This window comes from Trichoplusia ni, chromosome 8 (assembly GCF_003590095.1).
Source record: "Trichoplusia ni isolate ovarian cell line Hi5 chromosome 8, tn1, whole genome shotgun sequence".
Lineage (NCBI taxonomy): Eukaryota > Metazoa > Arthropoda > Insecta > Lepidoptera > Noctuidae > Trichoplusia > Trichoplusia ni.
The window spans coordinates 4,531,668-4,553,354 of record NC_039485.1 but is presented as its reverse complement, the minus strand read 5'-3'; the positions used below and the strand labels follow the sequence as shown (position 1 = coordinate 4,553,354).

Genomic DNA, 21,687 nt, shown 5'->3' with positions numbered 1-21,687 from the left:
TGGGTGTAGGTGGTAACTGGGAACTGTTTTATACCTAGATACACATACCGCCTTTATGTACGAGTCTAGGTATATATTATGTAAAATATATTAATCCATAATTATATAGGTAATCGTACTTATTCAAGTAAAGGGAAGCTAAAAATGCAGAATAAGTAAATTTAAGATCTTACCGCCGTTTGTTTATAATAATTGAAAATCTGGTGTCCGCGATCACTAGTTTTTTATCACTTTTATATTAATTTCTTGAAATCTTTCTTAACACCTCATCACTTAACAAGACAAACAAACAATATTAATGGATTTCTAGAATATTCGACAAAAATACACAATTACCATCTCTGAAAAGAATGGTAGGTAAAATTTTCTTTAAATTTTTTTTTATGTGGTGGAGCCCCTTTTTGTCTCTGGCATGTACAAGGAGTAGAATAATAAAAATTATTTGTCAATTTATTTATTTTTTTCATCACAAAAAAGCTACGTAAGTTGTAGGTCACTAGTTTAGATTTCTATCCATATTCTTTTTGATTGTTTACAAAAAAAAAACCAACACTCCACGGCCCGAATACGCCACTAGTATAAATAAAATAGAGCATGCAATTAGGTACATTATTCCCGTAAACCAATCGTAGTCGTAATACACAGGCAGGTCTATTCTATTCAATCTAAAGTAGGTTTTATTTTTCACCTGTTCATTTTTTTTTTCAGATCACTGACAGATCATGGCTAATTGCATTCGGTGCGAAGCCAGCATCGCAAGGGCTGCTTGTGTCCACGCTCGGTTTGAGAGCACCAACTAAACAGCGCATGAAACTAAAATGTGTCGCCACAATAGGAACACATCGGAGGGAAAGAACTGTTATTATAGGTAAAAAATATAATTTAATCAGATAAAGTATTGGACCTACTTACCTACCTATTTCTTGTAAGTGGTTCTGATAGACAATGTTGGCTCGTTTTATTAATCTGCTTTCTTCTTATTATGATACTTTGTCGCAATGAGCAATGTCTTTATTTAATAAAGACCAGAACCCGAAGCGAATCATGGTTTTGCTCATCAAAATAGTTTCCCATATTATTTTCTGCGTATAAAAGTGTTCAACGGAGTTATTTATTGCAGAGCTATACTCGCAATTTACTGAGTGTAAAAATGATTTCAGCTAGTATCTTGTTTAAATTGAATTAGTTATTAAAAAAGTGCTGTCTAAAATGTATTATTCTTTTCTTTCCAGAAGTAAATACATCGTGTTGGAACAAGCCGTTTAGTCTGTTAATAATTATAGCTATTAAAATTATTTGCGTAAAGATATCGTGATAGTTGTATGTAAATATTATAAGTTAATGTAAATAAAGTTTCATTTGTAATACCCCGTTTTATTTCACTTTAGAATATCAGGCAGTAAATAACACTACAATACTATAGAACATTATAATATGTAATCAGTAATCACTTATTTTTATAATATACATAAGAACGAAAAAATTGTTACACTAAGGCCAAAATTAAACAATAGTAATCGAATATAAAGGTAATGTGCAAAATAAAAAATACTTTTAACTTCTATGTGAAACTAACATAACTTGAGACAATATGTACATAATTCGAAAGTATTTCATCAACAAAATGCGAGACTAATACCATAATTTTCAATTTAATTAGAACATTTGCAGAATACAAAACTTTTATTTTTAATATACTCCATTTGATTAAATAGGTACTTTAAAAAAGTTGGTGTCTTTTTGTCTAGAGCAACTCAACTATTTTATAAAACCATTTTATTATTATTACTTACCATTGAATCCAATTTACCACTAAATATTTTGTTCGTTTTTCAAAAAGTTCTTGTCTAAAAAGACACGACATGACTGTTTATCTTTATTAAGGGAGTATACTTTACCTTACTTCATTGAATCGCCAAAGTAACGGAAATTAATCGTTTGTTCATATTACATCTTAAAACTCTAAATATACGTATGTATAATGAAATATGACAAAATTTGGGACTTTAATAATTGCCAAACTGTTAATAATCGTTTTGTATATATTTATTATGTAACAAAATGAATTAATTCTACCTATCTAACACGCTGATGCTTATCTTATTTTAATTGAATAAAATATTCAAATTCGAAGTTTACAAGCACATGTAAAAGCGTGGTACATCAGTGTCTAAGTAATAAACACTGCTTATTCTAGAACATTGTAATATTTCTGTTTACGCCACAACAATATAATCTGAAGGTACATATGTATAACAATTCACAATTTATTTAATCTAATGTGGACCAGTATCTTATAAAATATCCTAAACAATCTATAAGTACTAATTTATTGCGTGAAAAATGCGGATTAGCCGAATCATTTAAACCTAGTTATTATCTGAATTAATTAATATTGAAGCTGTAACATCACATACAATTTTTAATCCATAATACATTGTATGGTGCAGTGGAAAATATTTAGCTAAATATTTGTGATACATTTGAACATCAATTAACAATTGTGAAATATGTATACAATAATACAAGTGGTCTAATCTAGATTGAAAATGTTATAAAAATAAAAAGACCACATTTGCAACACATTAGGCACTGTGATTAAACTCTAATACAATACAGCCAATAAAATCTTGTATTTGTATATGTAAAATGCATCGAACCTATCCTTCCTGACCAAAGTCTTCCATGAACTTGGTTAGTCTAGTCATGTCCTCATCATTAACGGTAGGTTTGGATATTGCTAGGGACCGAAGCATATCAGACATTGTTACTGGAGGCTCGTTAAGTTTGTCGCCTGGTACATCCATCCAAGTCATCTCCATTGCACCTGGGTCCCCAGGAGAGCATGGGGTTAAGAGATCATTTACAGTAATATTAGGATCTGTAGGACTAGGTCCAGAAACCCTCTTGAAGTGTGTAGCAGACTGCACCTTACGTACAGGCTGCATCAAGGCATCCCGCACCACAATACATATATCAGCACCTGAGTATCCCTCAGTTTTAGCAGCAAGTACCTTCAAATCCTGCTCAGTCAGTTGGTGTCGCGTATTACCCAGATGCAATTTAAACATATCCAATCTTGCATGTTCTTCTGGTAGAGCTATATAAATACGCTTCTCGAAACGTCTTCTGATGGCGGCGTCGAGTACCCACGGGATATTCGTAGCCCCAAGAACTAAAATACCATCCATGTCATTACCCACACCTTGCATTTGAACCAGAAACTCGGTCTTGATTCGACGAGCCGATTCCGACTCATTGTCTGAACGAGATGAGCAAAGAGAATCTACTTCATCAATAAATATGATACTTGGCTTGTGTTGACGAGCTAACTCAAACAAATTCTTTACTAACTTCTCAGACTCACCAAGCCACTTTGAAACAAGATCAGATGATGAGACTGAGAAAAATGTGGAGTTATTTGCTTCAGTGGCAACTGCTTTAGCTAGGTAAGATTTACCAGTACCAGGTGGTCCAAACAAAAGGATTCCCTTCCAGGGTATCCTTTTACCTGTGAATAGGTGAGGGAATTTGATTGGGAGGATGACTGCTTCCTTCAGAGCTTCTTTGGCAGCCTCCAAACCGGCAACATCGCTCCACTTGACATGAGGTTTCTCAACAACAATAGCTCCCTCAAGCTTGCCTTGCAGTTTCTTCTTCTCTGGGTTATCAGAGTCACTGTCACTGTCACTCTTTTTGTCTTCACTCTTGGAGTTTGACTCTCCATCTTTCACAGGTTTCTTCTTGCTGTCTTTTTTGAGATACTCTTTAAGTTTTTCTGCTCTGTCTAGGTACTGCAAACATTTAGCTCTTATACTTTCCTTGGCTCGTTCACCCTGAGCTTCATATTTGACAGCATGAAGGAAGTATTCTACTCCATGCTCATAGAGACGTAGAGCTTCTTCATAGTTCTTGTTCTTGTCCTCTTCTGTTGCTTTCGTTACGAGGTCTATAGCCTTTTGCAAAGTGTTAGATGATGTCATTTTTCTTTATTGATATTTTACCTGGAAATGAATTACATTGAGGAGTTAGAGATTTGAAAAATTACTTTTGATAGGCTGCAGTAAGGATATTAATCCTTGTGTTGCTGGGGTAGTGGGTTTGGTGTGAAGACCTCAACCACTCGGCTATCTGTGCCGTCAGAACTCAGAAGACTCAATCAGTACTCAGAACAACAACACAACTTGCATTCTTTATCCTTTTACAAGTAGTTCTAGCTAAAAGGGAAACCATAAGATAACAAAAAAAGTGAGGGTGAAGATCAGTTTTGTTATTTTATTTATAAATTAGCCTATGCAGCTTCACAAGGTTCTGAACTTTACGGCATTGGTTAAGGTACTTAAAAAGGTAGACAATCTTATATGCCTTGTTGTTTAAAAAGAAACAGTTACAAAAAATACAATCAAAACCAGTTTAAATAAACAACTAAGTATGTGTGTTATGTGTTTGTTTGTAAAGACAATAAGATTGTTAACCTTTTTTTAAGCAACTAAACCAGTAGTTGCAATAATGTTTTTAAGGCAGATCTAACAAATAATGTCTACATCAATTGACTACACACCAGTTTCACGAACATATTCAATTGCATTATATGGATATAGTAGATGTGAGGTCAACAAAATGTATCAACAATTTGATATCTGCCTTAAGGCCATTATATGGTCAACTTAAAAAGCAGGTTTGGGCATGACCTAAAAACGATATAGGTATGATGCAGCTCAAAAGTTGCTTCATATAAACATTTTTTTAATTGCCCTTTTATCACATTTGTGATTTATCTACACACTCAGGTGTTCTACAATCAGTAGCGAATGATGAGTGGTCATGAACCAAATCCACAAGCAATTTGCATACTCATAATAATTAACAATACTTTCTTTAATAAGCAGTAATAATAAGCATATATCACCAAAAACTACTAATAACACACTTATACATGTGTATTTGAGCATTCTATTGTTAGGAACGGCTTCGCCTTATGTGTAAGAATGCAACGACAACAAGAAGGAAAAAAGTTAAAAAAATAATATTTGTACACAATGTTAGGAGTGTTGCCCAACATTACCATATCATTTGAATTGACGATTGTATCTTCACTTTACAGAGTTCACTAGGCATTAATTAAACTGGCTAGCAGAAAACTAATTGGGTTCCACATTAAGTTGTTTGGCTTTGCCCAATGACGAATTTTAGTTCAATGAGATCACTTACAAAAGTACCACGAAAATCAGGTGAAATACCAAACTTGAATACGTTAAAACGGGTACTTACCATCCACAGAAGTTTAATCTCGCTTAGAATTAAGAAATACTTTATAATTATCCACCCTTAATGACAAAATTGCGACGAAACTTTTAATACCAGGAGTAAAGACAAATCCTTGTTAGTCACTCACAAATTGACATCTTGGTAAGTATTGCCACGCTGAAAATTAAAATCAACCTCATAATATTTTATCTCATCAAAGAGTAATAATTTAAAGATTTACTTTTATTGCTATTCATTACATGTTTTGTTTCGAATTATAATAGTTTTATTCAAATTTTAATAACACTATTTTACAAGTACATTGTTTGCAGAATAGTTCCATGGATGCTACAGATAATAATGATCGGACTTCGCTTGAACTATAGACTTTAAAATTAGTAATTTTTGCCAAACGATATTTAGATTTTGAAAGCATTAAAATAAGGCATTTTCAAAATAACTTATTTGAAGAAAAATATTAATCGCGCTTTTTTGGGCTGGATGGATAGATAAAGGCAAGGTACAATAAAAAACGATTTTGTGAAACACAGTTTCTCATTTTAATAACATAGGTAATTAAAGTTTTCATGTACATACATACAGAGCATTTGTGTAAACTTCTTAAGTAATTATTGTTTTTTACAGATTTGATTGTACAATAATCTCTTACGTATTTAACACCTTTTAACATAGAAAAGCTATTTTATATTTATTTAGGTAGGTTGTTGTAGCCTTATGAAAATCTTACCTTATTTTGCATCCACTTATTTCTAGCTGAGTACTTCAGTTCCTTAAACTTAGCAATACTATGTGACAAAATGACTTACGCCTGATATGTTTCCGAACCCTCAGTATAAAATAACAATTTTAATAAATAATAAGCAATTAGCTAGCTAGTTACTCAAAATCATTTAGTACTCTCCAAAACTTCAAACGTAAAATCATCATGCATTAACCTATCAACAATATCGGTTCTAAAGAAAGCAGCGCCAGGTGTTAATACTCCACCTCTGAAACAAATGAAAAAAAAATCTTTTTAAACCTAATGAACTATTATTATTAAACTAAAAGTATTTTTTAAGCAGGTTTATACCTACGCACTATTACGCTATATTAAAAATATATAATTGGATGTTGCTTCAAGGTTGTAAGATAAAATTAAACGTTGCCATTCCAGTTTGCGGAATGGTCGAAATTTAAAAATCTACATTCGACCAGTAGTTTTGACTTTCGAATTAAATAAACTGGGCACATGCAAGTCGCATACGTTCTCCAGTACCTGAACCTTATACCGAAATTATAGTACATATATTATTTGCCCTCACATCAACAAGTTGTTTCTCACAAGCGGTCCTCTCGTTTAGTTAGGGTTTAAAAATTATCGACTTGGACGTAGGTAAGCATGAAAAAGGTCAAAGGGTTATTACCCTTTGAGGATTTTCAAGGTTCCTTCAAAGTCATAATGGCAAGCAAAGTCCTCAACTCACGATTTCGAATTAACGAAACATACGAAGATTAGTTATTATTCTTTACAATAGCATGTGGGTTGTTATCGTAACAGCAGGATTGACTTTTTAATAAGCTTTTAAAAGTCTGTCATATAACCCTGACTGTAGCATTCAAAACGTTAAAAACTTATAAATAAAGATAGAATCTCACTTCGGCATGTTGGAACTCTCTTTCAAAACTGTAATGGCACTCATAACTATTGCTATTGCAGTTGTCTCATATCCCGGATCACTGCCAGAGATCTGTAAACATAAAAACGCAGTTAACAATGTAATTTATCTAATTGAAGTTAAGCTTGAGAAAATATTATAATTATTAAGGCATAATAAACACAATGCCATTGAAGTTTGCTGTGTTAAAGGCCATTAGGTACTAAGGTCAACTAGTTATATCTAGTTGTAAATGGGTGGTAGAAAAAAATAGTACGGTGCACAAAAAAAAACAATAATCATAGTGATTGTTTTTTTTTAAAGCAAACATGTTATTTGCAATTACCTGCTTACACGCTGGTAATCAGGTTTATGGATACATAATTTCTTTGTTTAAGAATGGTATTTTAAATGTTATATAAGCGTCATGCAGACGAATTTATACGCACATTTTGAATCAAAATGATGTACCTAATTTCACCCTTAACTCAGTACCTAAAATCTGGCGGATGACTTTAATAATAAATTTGGTCACACATTAAATATGGGACATTCAATATTTAATTGATAGGCTGTCGTTGACGGTATTTATTGCTATAAATAAGAACTGTAAAAACTAACACGCTAATTTGAGTGTAAAAAGGCCTAACCAGTTTTGTTTTCGTAATACGTGCGTCACGTAAACTTTTTGCGGCCTCTCTCATTAACTAACTATTGGTGATTAAAAAAATGCACATCGACATTCTTACCTTAACAGATAAAGACTTCGTCGGTTTTGATGTCAAATCTGCATCCAAATCCCATCCCTTCCCGTTGAACTGGAAGTAGTATTTCGTGTCTTTTCTCATTTGCTCCGTAGGTCCTTTTTCTGACGCATAACCAAGTGTAAATACCCTGGGATAGTTGATCAAGAGTTTTCTGAACCATCCGAAGGAACTCAACAAATAGTATAAGAACATAAACGGAATGACTATGAACATATGGAAGGGTAGCGTTGTGTAAACCTTGTAGTGAGCTGGTTTCTTTTGAGTTTTCTCGAGTAAATATCTTTGGGACATCTCGGCTACATTTGATTCGCAGCCTGGATATGGAAACCAGGTTTTCCCGTTGAACCGATGAAAGAATGACCTGCAATAAATTTAACAGTCGTTAATACAATAATGGTGGCTGGAAAGCCACGTCGTTTCCATGCTGCTAAATAATAGATCCCTACTGGTTCCCAAACTTGATCGGTGTTGTTTGGTCTTCGAGAAATACTTTGTTAGTCGGAAAAATCATAAAAAAATCTACTAAATACTTTCAACTTTATACGTATAAATTTTCAATTAATTTAAACAGTACCTTTTCATTTCTGCGGGCTCTGGCTCCAAGGGTGGATACATCTCGCGGAACAGAGCCTCATGTTCCTTAAAAGTGTCCAAAACGTGAACAAGTGATGTCCACGTTCCGCTATGCAGTAAAGCTCGACCGGGAATGTAAGATCGCTTGGGCATTAATATTGCAACGTGGCATTCGACTGTGTGTAGCGTACCTGGAAAATGAGAAAAGTTTGAAAACTGGTCTTTAGCAATCAATTCAGCTCTAAAAACAAATAAAAAATGCGCAAAATCCAATAATGAACTAAATAGACTAGGAAAAACTCATTTTCGGCTACTTAGTGTTTTGGTGAGTCAGTATAACAGGCAACAATAGCAATACGATACAAACTGATTACCTATTGATTATATTTGGCATTACGCCACTCATTGTTCAATACATAGAGTTGTTCCCGTCTAACATTATGTCCTCAGGCGGCAGGCCTTGTATCAAAGTATTCGAAAAGTACAATATTACTAAAATATTTTACCTTTAAATAGTCTATGTAGATATATCATGCCAATTTCCGAAGGTAGAGCTGTAAGTCCACAAGCCGGGATAACTAACACACCCGCGTCCTCAGCCGCCTTGTGGTAGTCTTGAGTCAGTTTCAGTATATGCTGTTGAATAATAATTCTGTGTTAGAAACATGAGGAATTTCGTTTAAGACTCTCACTTTTTTTAAAGAGTGATTTAGGTATTACTTGGTCGCTAATTGTGGCTATATGCCTATAATGCTTTTGTTCAACGTGTGCGAAAAAAAACTAGGCAAATACTTATTTAAAAAAATGTGTAAATTACATGTGTTATGTTGCGAATTCTTCGTTGAAAGCATATGCCTACTAGTATTTTGCAATATTTTTTTAGAAGGCCTCAGCGAATTCCAGTGTAAAGTTTAAATTTTAAACTGACTCAAGCTAATTTTATATTCGATTCATTTACGTTAAGTGAGTACATGTATAAAAGTTATTGCTCAAATATTTTTTTTAATAAGTAGGCATACGATTTATCTTGGTATCATCATTTGTCAGTAATGAGTTCTTCTATTAGTCAAAAACCTAGTAGGTATTAACCTACTAGTTACTGGGTTAATGGATGGCAGAAACTATACTTAGCCCAAATTCAAATTTCGAGTATAATTACAGTTTCGTTACATTTTGGTAGATAGGTCATGACCCATTCAGACATACTTGATCATCATAGGTCATAAGGTAACTGTACACACGATTTTTTATTACTAACTTTTCTTCCACTCATCTTTCTCGTGAGCCGCGAGTGACCAGTTCGGTAAGAACACATACATGAATACTTACGAAAATTTCTGCTGATAAATCAAGATAGTGTGTTCCCGCTTCGATACAATTCCTCACGATTGGTGGACTCATGGTACAATGAGGGCCAGTACAATTGATGACTACTTTGGCAGCTTGCAGAACTTTCTTTAAAGACTCTTCATTTTCAACGTCGCACTCCATTATAGGAATGTTTTTCAAATCTAAGCCTGAAATTGAAAATACTGGCTAAATATACAGATTACAAAATCAAAAACTTTATCACTAGCTAAATCTTCAGAGTGGAACCAAAACGTCTCATAAACGCTTAGTATATCCCGACGCAAAAAGAGGGGTGTTATAAGTTTGAAATGTCTGTCTGTGGAATCAGAGTTCCCGAACGGATTGAGCAATTACAATTCAGGTTGTTTTGTTTTAAACCAAATTATATGCATGTGCTCTTAGACATGTTTAAAAAGGATCGGTCTAGCCATTAACAAGTTGTGTTGTCGATTGAGGGTGTTAATTTTTTTGTATGTTTTGTTCAGTACATTTTTAAGGTGTAACCAAAGATTTGGTAACATCCTTGTTACCAGTGAGCCTGTTACAAGCGCGGTAACCAGCAGCTAGTCCTTTAATGAACCAATTACTGTTATACAAAATTAAAAGATTTGATAATAGAATACCTTGATTTACATTTTAGAAAGGGTTTTAAATGAAGAGGTACTTACGAATAAAATGAAGGTGTTATGAACTTATGAAGCAAGTGTTATCATGAATATCTTGCTTTGCTTTGATTGACAGTCTGACAGACAACGCAACAGTCGACATTGGCTGTTTTAATTAATCTTAAATATAACCGTCAAATTTTATGGGAACTTTTACGCCCTTCAAATAGACAAAAAATAATTAGAATTAGGCAATGTATGTACCGTGCCTGTAAATTTTAAAACATGTTTTTTTAATCGTAGGTACGTCAGGTAGTAACAGCAAAAAGAGCTTGTAGAATTAGATTAGGTAAACATTTACGTAACTTTTGTTGCTGACTGTACTCGCTTTATTAATTACGGCCCGAGCTGATATTAATATAAGGAAAACCTTTAGCCGAGCAGCAGGATCTAAGTATTCATGATAGATAAATAAAGTAATAAATCTCGAGTGTCTATTAACAACAAGGTGTTATATTGTCACCTAACGAAATTTAAATATACTAAATATTAAAAAGGCCTATGTTCTTTTTTGGTAAATACAAGTCAGACTAAACGCCTTTGTATGATTTCGATGACTACAATCGTGGGTGCGATTCTAATTGCGGATTTTTTCAAGAAACCAAATACCTATACTTATGTTGAGATCAATGCCCTGGCGCAGGATGTTGGACTGGTAGATTTATTTTTCAAGAAGTTTTTTGTGTGTAGATACATTTGCAAAGCTTTCTGGCGATTTTGGGCATTATTAGAAAGATATTGAGAATATTTTTTATTGCACACCACACCACATGAGTAACGTTAAACAGACAAATTTCAGGGTGCCAAAATAGGAGCTCTGCACGCTAAGATCGATCTTTTGCATACAACCTTTGGACGGACTTCACACAAAAGAAGCAATATTTGATAGGTACTAGTTTACCTAGCTAACTTCGACCTGCCAGAATAAGCTAAACTATCCAGCATGTCACCCAGAGGCGTAAAACAAAACATTCAAATCAGTCAAGCCGTTTGAGAGGTTAGACAGGTAGTTAGACACATAATATATGTATAGTAGCAGTTAAATATAAATATGTGGTTAATAGGAGTTAATTAAAAATACAGATATTTTAACCTCAGCTCATTGTAACAGTTTCAGACTTAACCCAAATAAATGAGGGCCACGCAGTACGCAGCGGCCCGACAAGTAATAATATTGATAAGTTAATACACATACTGCATGTTATCGGATGGACTTAATTATTATTTGCGTAACTCATAAATAAATATTATTTCCAGTAAGATTTTTTTATATGTGTCTAATACAATATTAAATACATTGATTGTAAAAATACATATAGATATTGTGACCTACCAACAATCGAACTGATTACACCCTGGATTATATAAGTGGGCCAAACATACAGACTCATAAAAGTCATAAGTTACTAGCGAAACCATCAAATCAGTACTTAATTATAAGTCAACCTTACACTGAGTAAGTCGAACCCTAAAAGTATAATATTTTACATTCACCTCGACCTTAAAATATTTGACACGTTCTGAATATTAATAGCAGCGGATTTTGTTTCCTCATTTTAATATTCAAGGATGAAAAGTATCTGCCTAATCAAAAACATCTTATGATTTGTTTTAATAGTTTTTTTTTGTGTTAATATTGTTTTTTTTTGCGGTCATAAAAAAACATACAAAAATTCTTACCAGTATTGTTGAGCTCTGCAAGTAATTTTTCAATTTTTTGCTTAGAGCGACCCGATATGCCCCATGTCACATCCCAATATTTTTCTTTTGTTAAATTCGCCAGATATTTCACTACAAATTTTCCCGTATAACCAGTCGCTCCCAACACCACGATATCCAAACTTCTGTTCGTCATTATTTAAAAAATAACACTCAATGTTTTTTTTTTTCTGCCACTATATCGTGTTTTGGGTCTTCCTTAGTTCGTTTTCACTGCCCGGTCACAATTTTATTTTATTTATTTATTGTTGTAGTGTAGCGGACGCTCAGTTTCAATGACTTGCTTCCAAATAATGCGCGTTCGTATGCTGCCGGCTTCTGGCCTTACATACATTTTAGTACTATGTGGAACAGGTTTTTGGGTGATGTTAATGATGTTTGCGTTTTGAGTTATTTCAATTTTAAAATCTTAATAAGACAACGCGTGTCTCTCTTATAAGTTTATTATGTAAAGTAGGGACAGTTAGTGTTACAGCTAAATTACGACGGAGGAGGGGTGCGTGTTGAGCAGTTGATCCGATAGAAAGGTTCTTTCTTTAAATCCTGTTTGCTTTGAATAAACTCGAGTCGAGCTGCTGTAAAAATTGTTTTATGTTTCTTTAATAATATTGAGTGGAAAAGAGATTGGATTGGATTGGAGATTACGAGACATTGGATTTTTTTACTGAAAACAAGTCCTTTTTTAAGTTCTAAGGCAACGCCGATAGGTAATGTAGGTAGGCTTTTCCTATTTCTGTGACAGTTTAAATTCAATTTGAATTTATCTTATTAAATTATCTAATACAAATCATAACTGCCTAATGTAAGGAATTCGGTTCCATATTGTTAATACCTACATAAATTAAGGTTTATTAGAATTGTCTCCTTTTTAGATTTTGCAATAAAACTATTGCAGGTGACGGTAAATTAGGCCAGGTATGATAAGCGGGCTCGGTAATTACGAACAATTACCGTACCATGATATAATTACAAAATTGGGCACCTTGAATTGTTATTATGTTAAAAACAATTGCATGTAATATTTATTATGATTGTTGATGCCGCAAGAATTTGTAAGGTAACGTACCTACTTAGTAACCGAAGCGACGCGATGCGGCATAGTTTGTGCCTAGAATTTAGTATTAATGTAGCATGTCTGACACCTCATTACGTTGTACCTACTTACCTTACTGTCGCTTCACGTCGTTAACAATAGATTCCTGTCTTAGAATGATTTTATTTCGGGTGAAACAAAAACGGATCCCGAAAATATTTGTGTGTAGGTACCTATAATGTAGGTATTCTTATTTTTTTCTCTCTGGCCTATTTCCAGAGTGTTGCGAGTCGCTTGACCGATTTTCATAGCTTATTCCAAAGCGAAAAAGCGCAAACTCAGAGAATTTTTTTTATAAAAAAAAATACTTTACCAATATGTAGGAACGCCATTTACAGACACGAACACTGTTACACTTCTACAATTTTTTTGCTTGCATAACAATTAATTAAATGAAAGAGAGCGTTATTAATGTGTTGCACCTGTAATTCACGCTTATGTTGTAATTACGAAAGTAATTTTGAATTATTTAGAGAAGTCTACTGCAGCAAAATTCTTAATTTATGCATAAAAACATCACCTTCACTTTTTACTAACATTCATTTGTCTTATGTTGTTGCACTTAGACAGATTTATTTACTTTTCCTTTCAAGGCAGTCATCCTTATTAATTAACATTTATTTCTTAATATCAATAATATTACAAACTTTGGGTGTAATCAACATCAAATTCTGAAAGGCTGATTAACGGTTTAATATGGTAATCACCTTGTAGGAGGCCCCATGTTAAGAGTACCTGCTGTGGCAGCTGTTTTTTAGTTTACTACTATGCTCAAGTTGAAAAATAGTAGTTTTCACATACACCGTGGTTTTTTAGTCGTCTTACAAAAGCAGCCCAGTTCATGTATCCAATGACTAGACCACGTTCATGAAAAAAAATAGTTATTTATGAGATTTGAAAAAAAATTAAATGCAATTTTTATTCAATATTATGATGCAATTCTTAGTTTTTTAGAAACAGAGCTGTGTGAGCTGTGTTGCGAGCGCGGTCCGAGCCTTGTAACAATGGTGAGGGGCCCGGGCGGCGGCAATTTTATCATTTTTAAGAGTATATTTCAGATTTCTCTTGTTTAATTTTCTTCGTACTTATTATCTTAGTTGATGATAAAAAAAAAAAATCGCGCCTAGGGGTATTTTACGTCGGATACATGCACTGGGCTGCTTTTGTAAGACTACTAAAAAATCACCGTGTATACTTTTAAACAGAGTAGCTACTAGCACATCTGTCTTGTCTTGTAGTCATATACAATTTAACCAAAGCTTAATTATAAAAGTAGTAAAATATAAATGACAAAAATGACTTGTGATGTGTTATTAGATTTTGATTAAACAATCATACAAGATTAAATAAAAAGCTATTCCGTACCTAGGGTAAGGTAAAAAGGACAATTTTAAACAATAGATATTTATAATTTACTTTACACACTTTTACAGAAACATTCAAGAATTGATTTGCAGTTTCAACAATTTAAATTTTCCCACAAACTTTTTGACCTCATCTTTTGGATAAGGCTTCATTGCTAAACATGTGGGAATATTTTCTGGTTGTTCTATCCATAATTTATGTGATATTGAATTCTCTTTTAATTTTTCAGCTACTTTCTTCAATGATTCCTCATTTGGTACCTGAAAACACAAAATTATCAAATTACAATAATCATTTGTTTTATTGTCATTGAGGCTGAAAAAAATTGATGTACATCAAAATATTAGATTGACTGAAGGGGTTCCTTACTTAGAAAATAAAGAAAGTTGACTGAAGTCAATTGTAAATAAATAAATCCATTCTTAAAATCTTGCAACTATCAAGAACCATATTTTCTAACCTTTATCTACTCCTTACCTCTAAAACAACTTTGTGCATATTATCCATATCACTCAAGTATTGTATAGTGTGTTCATCATCTTTGTATAAATGTAGAACAGCTGTTGATGCATGGCAAGCCTGAGCTACCACTGAGCCTATCGACCATCCTAGCTCCTTTAACAAATCCGTTCTCAACAAAATGTATTGAACTATTGTGTTAGACATTTTATAACGCTATATTTTATAGTTAGCTCTCGGGTTAGGTTAAGTTCCAATATGGAATTATTATATAGATATTGTTTATATAGGTACTGTTGCATTAAATGTCTAAAGTTAACTGTATCCTTGGAACTAAGTATATTTAAGGCTTAACTATTGATGTCATAGTAAATTAATTAACACAATAAATCATTTATTTAAATTTGACCGACTCAAAAGTCAACACTAAAAACAGTAATTGTGACATTTATGACACTGATTGACAAATACATAATACGATACTGCCAAAAGTGCTGTCAGTGTCAATGGACTATGTTTCATTCTGCAATCTTTATTGAACTCGCAAAACACGTTGAGCTGTGTTAGTTTTACGTCTGTGGGTTTATGTTGCCATCATGAAAAAACTTAATTATCTATGACACTTCCAAAATTCTTGACAGGAGCATGTTGTTGTTAAATTGAAAAGCTTGATACGCGAGTCTTACAAATACTGTCGTTTTTCTAAAGAAAACGTTTAAATTTTCAATATTATTATTTCGTCTTCTACTTTTACGTTTTCTAACCAAAAACCTATGAAGCAATGGCTTCGGGACTAGAAAACTATGTGAATCAAACAGTGTCAGTGATAACTTCAGATGGTCGGAATTTTATTGGAACTTTAAAAGGTTTTGATCAAACTATAAATATAATATTGGACGAGTCTCACGAGAGAGTGTTTTCTTCGTCAACTGGTGTGGCGCAGGTGGTTCTAGGACTGCATATAATACGCGGCGACAATGTAGCGATTGTTGGTCAAATAGACGAGTCGATTGATAGCAGACTGGACCTTGGAAACATAAAAGCCGAACCGTTGGGATCGATTGTACATTAACTAATTTTAAGGATATGTAATAAATAAGTCTTATGTACAACTTGAGTTTTCTTTTCCATGTATTAAAATTTATTGCTTGTATTGTTTATTCAATAACCTAAAAGAAGTTATAATTTGAATGTAAGAAATAATGCATCCTACTTATGAATATATTTCTGTTAGAGACGGCTGCATCTTATGATATACTTACTAAAGCAAGAAGGCAATTTTAAGTCCATTTTTTTATTAGCTAAAAGCAGAGCTTTAACTTGCATCAATTCAAAATTGTTAATTAACAAATTACTGAAAAATCAAGCTCAACCAAAGATATTGACTATATATTAAAAATCAACTATGCATAGATGAGCGAGATAAAAAAAACAAAACTAAATAATAACATAAGCTTTTTATTTTATACTATTTACAAATTCATCAGTAAAGTATTTACAAACAAATTAATTTCGTCCTATATACACAAATTCCAATTATACAGATAATAAAAACAATAAAATCATAAAAAAATATATAAACATCAAAAACTCTTGGTTTGTGTTGAGCTAACTAAATAGCTTTGTCTTGTAGATACACTAAAAGCGTATTGTCATTCATGTATGTACTTGATGTAACAATTGTTAATTGTTTTTAGCTGTGAGCTATAAGGCCAAATTCATGAGCTGCTTGAGCAACATCTAGAAAATGTATGGCCCCTATGTTGGGACAAGCATTGGCAATTAGCCAGCACATATTTTACTAAAGCATCTGCAGCAGTATTATTTTTTTTTCAAATCTTTGACCACCAGCATTGACTTTAACATGTCAAGCCAAAGTAACATTTATATTAAAAATCCCAAAAGACTGGTCATCCCTAATGCTAATATTAACCTTGAAATATTTAAAACATTTAAGTTGTACATATAAATTTATCTTTGATATGATGTTTTTTTGTAATTTTATGTTTTTGGTAACTAACATTATGAACAGCCATAAATACTTATTTATCTGTATTACAGTTCTATCACATAAACATAATCAATTACTAGTAAAACTATGTTGTTCTCCCTTTACACATTATGAGTAATCACTATTACTGGTCTGTTGCACCAATACAATTTCTTGAGGCCTGAAAAAGACAAACAAAAAATAAATAAGGAAATACTCCTCGTAAATGAATTAGTACCTAATTTAAATCTATAATTTTTCAACTTTCCTTACTATCTCTCTTAGAGTAGGGCAAGTTGGTGTGGAAGTTGGAGAGTTGAACAACAAAAAAATTTACAAATTGAACAGCCTACCCTACATAGTACAGAGTGGTCTATAAACCAACATTCTTAAACTGAGGCTACAAATAATCTGAATTGCAACATGACAAAATCTACTGTTACAGTTTTAGATACAAATACTTTTTACATTACATATTACAATTTAATTTCGGTAGGATATATTACATAGCAAATATTACTATATTTTCAATATTATTTCTCAAATACCTTAAACATTAACATCTCCAACTATTCTTCTCGTTTTATTATTACAACATTTATTCCTTTACTGAAAATAATATTTATCTATGAAAGAAAGACGAAGCCCAGACATAACCATATTTATATATCTTTTTAAATAATATTACAGTTTTTCTGGTTGAAGAGTTGACAACATATTGTGTTGTCCCCAAAACAAAACATTTTTTTTAAGTACATTTATACTATGAATTGTATTGTGTGCATTCATTTTCTGCCGAATTTAGTTGACCATAAGTTTGAAAACCAAAATAATACATTTCTTCAAATGATAGCCATTAAACAATGGTAACAAACATTCATTGCTGTATCACATACCTTTGCATTTTCTCCTTATATTTTTGTGTGTTGTATGTTTGGAAGAATTGTTTGCCATATTCGAATGTTGCTATCATAATGGCACAGGCTGGTGCCACTTTGAATATCCTAGGTAATAATCCCGTGAATAAACCTCTGAAACCATGGTTCATGTATATTTGTCGTGCTATTTCCTTCATGTTCGAGGCTCTCTGTTGGACTTTACCATCTGAAACAGTAACCACATCAACAAAAACAAGGATAAATACAGTTATCTAGAAACAAGTATCAATAATATTTTTCTTTTGTACATAAAAAATAATAAATAATTATCTACATGTCTATGATACAAAATGTTGCCAACCTATGTAAATTTCCTTTTCGCCTAATTCTATCTGCTGATGTGTTTTTACAACGTCAAAAGGCAATGTTACCAATGCTGCGATCTGAAAGAAAAGATTGTTTGTAAGGAACTTTATCAATCTTATCAGTTATCACCCCATATTAGTTGAGATAATCCAAAAATAGTTGTATAACTGATTTTATTAAAGGCCTAGTAACAAATGCTTTATTTATGATAGTAGAGAATGAATAAGCAATTTAATATTAGGGGGATTATGTCATTGTGGAATTCAAAATATTGATTAACTTACACTGCCAGCAATTGATCCACAGAAAAAGTTAAATAAAAATGAGTTCTTTTCTGAATCGGGTTTGTCGAATGCTTTCTTTGTTGACTCAAATGTCGTCCAGTATATACCTGAAATAATTATAACTGTATTAATTAACTGCTTCGTATTCTAATATCCAAAGATGACTCAAGTGATGTGACTATAGAAAATAATCAATAACTATTGGACTGAGTGAATATTTATTACTCTGATTTGAATAATTATATGAAGTTATTGTATTTACCTGAGAATGGTACATCTCTCAATAGAGTTGAACCTAGACCACGAAACAGTCCCTTATATCCTTCAAATTTGACCACGTCGCGTAAGGCCACGCTGATTTCTGCAAACAGTAATTTTTAAAATATTAGTTCAAAATTAGGTATCACTTTGTCATCCGTAGTAAGCCGTATACTGTGTCGACGATGTAAATTCATTTTACATAACATTTCTAAGGGAACCACTTCTCTAGATTCTATCATACATATTGTTGTCTTCGACTTAAGAATATTGAATTATTAAATTGCTTGTTGTGAATGACGCTAAGTTTAACTGTTTTCTATGCTGGAAAAAAAAACTCCAGGGTCGTTAGGCTAATGATTTCCTTTACCAATATTTAAAACGACGATCTCTCTGGCTTATTGATTTAAAAAATTGTGCTAATTACCTGAATACGTCAACTTTTTCGACTGCATTTTCGTTCTTATTAGTTCTAGGGGACTGACAATCGAGACTGCTGTCATTCGAGCTGTTGCACCGGCTATCAATGGTATCCACATTGGCTGACTCACTGTTGAATAATAAAATTATAATTTCATATATTAAAAAAGGTTAAAATGGGTATGACTTTTTAAGTTGTTATAACTTGATTACCCTACATTTTAATCCAGTCCAGTTTATGCCTGTAAAACAATGGTGCATGGGTTTATCCTAAAAGCTAACTCCAATGTTTGTGCCATGACTAGATTAAGTGAAAAGAGTCAATATATTATTACATATTTACTTTGTATTAGTAATTTTTATATAGCAAATCTACAAGATGTATGTCTTCATTTGCCTAGCCAACTCTGGAATATTAGTAGGATTAGTGGCATTAGTGCCTGTACAATGAACTTAAAAGCAGGATATTGTAATTGTGTTTTAATGACGGGTAGCACTGCGCGTAGCGGCGTTTCTCTTCTGAAACGGCAACAGTATTTAAAAACCAGCTTTAAACAAAATAATATTTAAAGACAGGAGATTCTAACACAGCGAATATTTCAGAATGATAATGATTGTTTCAGTACTTCAAATAATTTAAAGAAATAAATATAAGAAAACAACAAACATTTTTTTAATAACAAAATAAAGAATCCAGTTTGTTTTTACGGTTATAGATAAAATCTTCTTCAGATTAGTGAAGATCATAGGTTAACTGCAAAATTTTCATAATATTCTGGAACCCATACTGATAAAAAATACGTGTTTTTATAAAACTGACAAGCAGTTGTAAAGTTGATAAAGGTGGCAATATTTTCAATATAAATAACGTAATTCTGATAATTTATTTAAACAGCTATCAAGGAAGTTAATAATTTTGTATGGAAAACAAAAACACTAGTCACTCTTTACAATTTTTGTTATATTAGGTGCAGATGTGTGATGATTTTGTAAATTTATTGGTTACCAGCTGACCAAAAAACCATGAAATTTAAAATTTATTTATGAATTAGGTAGCTGTGTGTGTTAGTTGGTTATGAATTTGACATAGATAAGGTAAGGAGCAATACACAAATACTTTTATAGACTACCATTCATCAACAAAAGTAAAATGATTAACAAATTGCATTACATTACAATAACAAAACAGCAGTAATTAAGATCTTACTATTAATATAAATTGGGCATTAGAATCAAATTAAAAGAAAATTATGTTGGCAACATTTCTACTAGGCTTAGGATGCTAGCAAAAATGATATTATGTAAAATAAAGAATTGAGCGGAATGTCACTGGACTGAAATCCGACATTAAAAATCTCGGGAAAGGGACATTTATAGGCTTTATAGCATCATATACTACAGTACAGATAGCTAAAGCAGTTTATAAATTATCACACATACAAATGTGTCAGTTTATATTAGATAATTTGATTAGTAGTTTGTTATGACCTTGGAGTCAAGGTGAGAAAGTCAAGCAGATCTACTGGAAATATGAATGCATTGTTATGTGTATATAAATATTATGTTTATTGAGTTTTATTCTTCATGGTTTCTATGACAATTTGCCTCATAATTATGTGTTATTGCATCACAGTGATGGATTATGTCATTATGGCTCACATAATATTTCAGTATTGTAAGGCTTTGTTTTTTTTTTGCATGAAGTTATAATTATTTATTTGATTATTCCAATATATGACCTTATGGAGTGTAACATGAAATTTAATAGGAAATTATTAACTTACCGTCTTTAGTAAAAGCATTGTAATAAGTCTTCAAGTTATATCTCAGATTATCATATGATACAAAATAAATAACTGTACAAGGAAGAGCTAAGACTAGTGTGGGACTTAAACCGGACCATAACGCTGGAACTCCCTCCAACTTAGCTATTTTAACAAACGCATCCTGAAATCAAGAGAATAACATGACAAACCATCTTTTAGGTAAAATATTAAATCAAAGTGAGTATGAAATTAGTATTTACCATCGTGCCGTGGAAGTGCACACGTCTGGGTATCCATGCCGAGTCTCCACAAGGACATAAATGTTCCATTAGACCATTGCAATAAAGGTAACACTTATTCGAAAGCATTGCTTTCTGTTGGGCTTGCAGTCTTATTTTAACCACATCTAGTGGTGTCACTGTAACACAAAACAAAATAGTTAACACATGCTTCTATATTACTGCTAAAACAACGTAAAACACTGAGAAAACTTACTGAATAACGAGGTTATAAGAGCACCGGAACATGCCGATGCCATTTGTTGAAATGGAGTAATTCGGAACTGAGGGTCATCTTCTCGAATCATGGCATCAGCTTCCTTCTACACCAAATGAAATAAGGCTTAGTTTCGTAACGAAACTTAATTGGTTTGACTCTGTATTTACACTACAGGTCTACCACCGTCCGTCGTAATGTTTTTTTTCGATTCAATTCACAATCTGTCAGATTTTGACATACATCCATAGGCTTGCGGCGACATTTTTTTATCGATGTTACCAAAGCAATAATTCCTATTTTTTAATCGCAAAAGCTTTTTAACACTAATTTG

General features: G+C 32.6%; 5 protein-coding genes across 6 annotated transcripts; 1 reads left to right on the top strand and 4 right to left on the bottom strand.

Annotated features, from left to right (window-relative positions):
- Window positions 1–1,420: 1,420 nt before the first annotated feature.
- LOC113496575 (vacuolar protein sorting-associated protein 4A-like) lies at window positions 1,421–5,410 on the bottom strand. Its single transcript, XM_026875839.1, has 2 exons — window positions 5,272–5,410; window positions 1,421–4,004 (listed from the first exon to the last, which is right to left on the bottom strand). Exon 2 carries the CDS (start codon window positions 3,981–3,983, stop codon window positions 2,661–2,663), a length of 1,323 nt encoding a protein of 440 aa, XP_026731640.1. The 5' UTR covers window positions 3,984–4,004; window positions 5,272–5,410; the 3' UTR covers window positions 1,421–2,660.
- A 334-nt stretch (window positions 5,411–5,744) lies between these two features.
- Window positions 5,745–12,572, bottom strand: LOC113496706 (saccharopine dehydrogenase-like oxidoreductase). Its single transcript, XM_026876010.1, has 7 exons — window positions 11,941–12,572; window positions 9,575–9,762; window positions 8,752–8,881; window positions 8,247–8,436; window positions 7,655–8,033; window positions 6,907–6,998; window positions 5,745–6,257 (listed from the first exon to the last, which is right to left on the bottom strand). Exons 1-7 carry the CDS (start codon window positions 12,113–12,115, stop codon window positions 6,155–6,157), a joined length of 1,257 nt encoding a protein of 418 aa, XP_026731811.1. The 5' UTR covers window positions 12,116–12,572; the 3' UTR covers window positions 5,745–6,154.
- Window positions 12,573–14,460: 1,888 nt separating this feature from the next.
- LOC113496707 (putative peptidyl-tRNA hydrolase PTRHD1) lies at window positions 14,461–15,364 on the bottom strand. The gene is made up of 2 exons (XM_026876011.1): window positions 14,915–15,364; window positions 14,461–14,697 (listed from the first exon to the last, which is right to left on the bottom strand). Exons 1-2 carry the CDS (start codon window positions 15,101–15,103, stop codon window positions 14,512–14,514), a joined length of 375 nt encoding a protein of 124 aa, XP_026731812.1. The 5' UTR covers window positions 15,104–15,364; the 3' UTR covers window positions 14,461–14,511.
- A 208-nt stretch (window positions 15,365–15,572) lies between these two features.
- LOC113496962 (U6 snRNA-associated Sm-like protein LSm8) lies at window positions 15,573–16,005 on the top strand. The gene has a single exon (XM_026876364.1). The coding sequence runs from the start codon at window positions 15,678–15,680 to the stop codon at window positions 15,966–15,968; it is 291 nt and encodes a 96-aa protein (XP_026732165.1). The 5' UTR covers window positions 15,573–15,677; the 3' UTR covers window positions 15,969–16,005.
- An 867-nt stretch (window positions 16,006–16,872) lies between these two features.
- Window positions 16,873–21,591, bottom strand: LOC113496961 (solute carrier family 25 member 40-like). 2 transcript variants are annotated; one of them, XM_026876363.1, is made up of 9 exons: window positions 21,354–21,591; window positions 21,119–21,276; window positions 20,877–21,039; window positions 19,100–19,222; window positions 18,677–18,775; window positions 18,415–18,521; window positions 18,126–18,207; window positions 17,783–17,981; window positions 16,873–17,067 (listed from the first exon to the last, which is right to left on the bottom strand). In XM_026876363.1, the coding sequence occupies exons 1-9, from the start codon at window positions 21,442–21,444 to the stop codon at window positions 17,016–17,018; spliced, it is 1,074 nt and encodes a 357-aa protein (XP_026732164.1). In that variant the 5' UTR covers window positions 21,445–21,591; the 3' UTR covers window positions 16,873–17,015. The 2 variants fall into 2 exon arrangements, with proteins under 2 accessions (XP_026732164.1, XP_026732163.1); XM_026876362.1 differs by having other exon boundaries at window positions 17,783–17,990; window positions 21,354–21,589.
- Window positions 21,592–21,687: the final 96 nt, after the last annotated feature.

Excerpts from the sequence above, each read along its gene's own strand:
- LOC113496706 (XM_026876010.1), bottom strand. The coding sequence starts at position 12,115 with ATGACGAACAGAAGTTTGGATATCGTGGTGTTGGGAGCGACTGGTTAT. Across the intron at positions 8,034-8,246 it reads GAGCCCGCAGAAATGAAAAG|GTCATTCTTTCATCGGTTCA; the intron begins GTACTGTTTAAA and ends AATTTATTGCAG. Across the intron at positions 6,999-7,654 it reads CGAAGTCTTTATCTGTTAAG|ATCTCTGGCAGTGATCCGGG; the intron begins GTAAGAATGTCG and ends TTATGTTTACAG.
- LOC113496961 (XM_026876362.1), bottom strand. The coding sequence starts at position 21,444 with ATGATTCGAGAAGATGACCCTCAGTTCCGAATTACTCCATTTCAACAA. Across the intron at positions 21,277-21,353 it reads TCTTATAACCTCGTTATTCA|TGACACCACTAGATGTGGTT; the intron begins GTAAGTTTTCTC and ends TTTGTGTTACAG. Across the intron at positions 17,068-17,782 it reads TATAAGGAGAAAATGCAAAG|GCCTCAAGAAATTGTATTGG; the intron begins GTATGTGATACA and ends TGTCTTTTTCAG.
- LOC113496575 (XM_026875839.1), bottom strand. The coding sequence starts at position 3,983 with ATGACATCATCTAACACTTTGCAAAAGGCTATAGACCTCGTAACGAAA.
- LOC113496707 (XM_026876011.1), bottom strand. The coding sequence starts at position 15,103 with ATGTCTAACACAATAGTTCAATACATTTTGTTGAGAACGGATTTGTTA. Across the intron at positions 14,698-14,914 it reads TGCACAAAGTTGTTTTAGAG|GTACCAAATGAGGAATCATT; the intron begins GTAAGGAGTAGA and ends TTGTGTTTTCAG.
- LOC113496962 (XM_026876364.1), top strand. The coding sequence starts at position 15,678 with ATGGCTTCGGGACTAGAAAACTATGTGAATCAAACAGTGTCAGTGATA.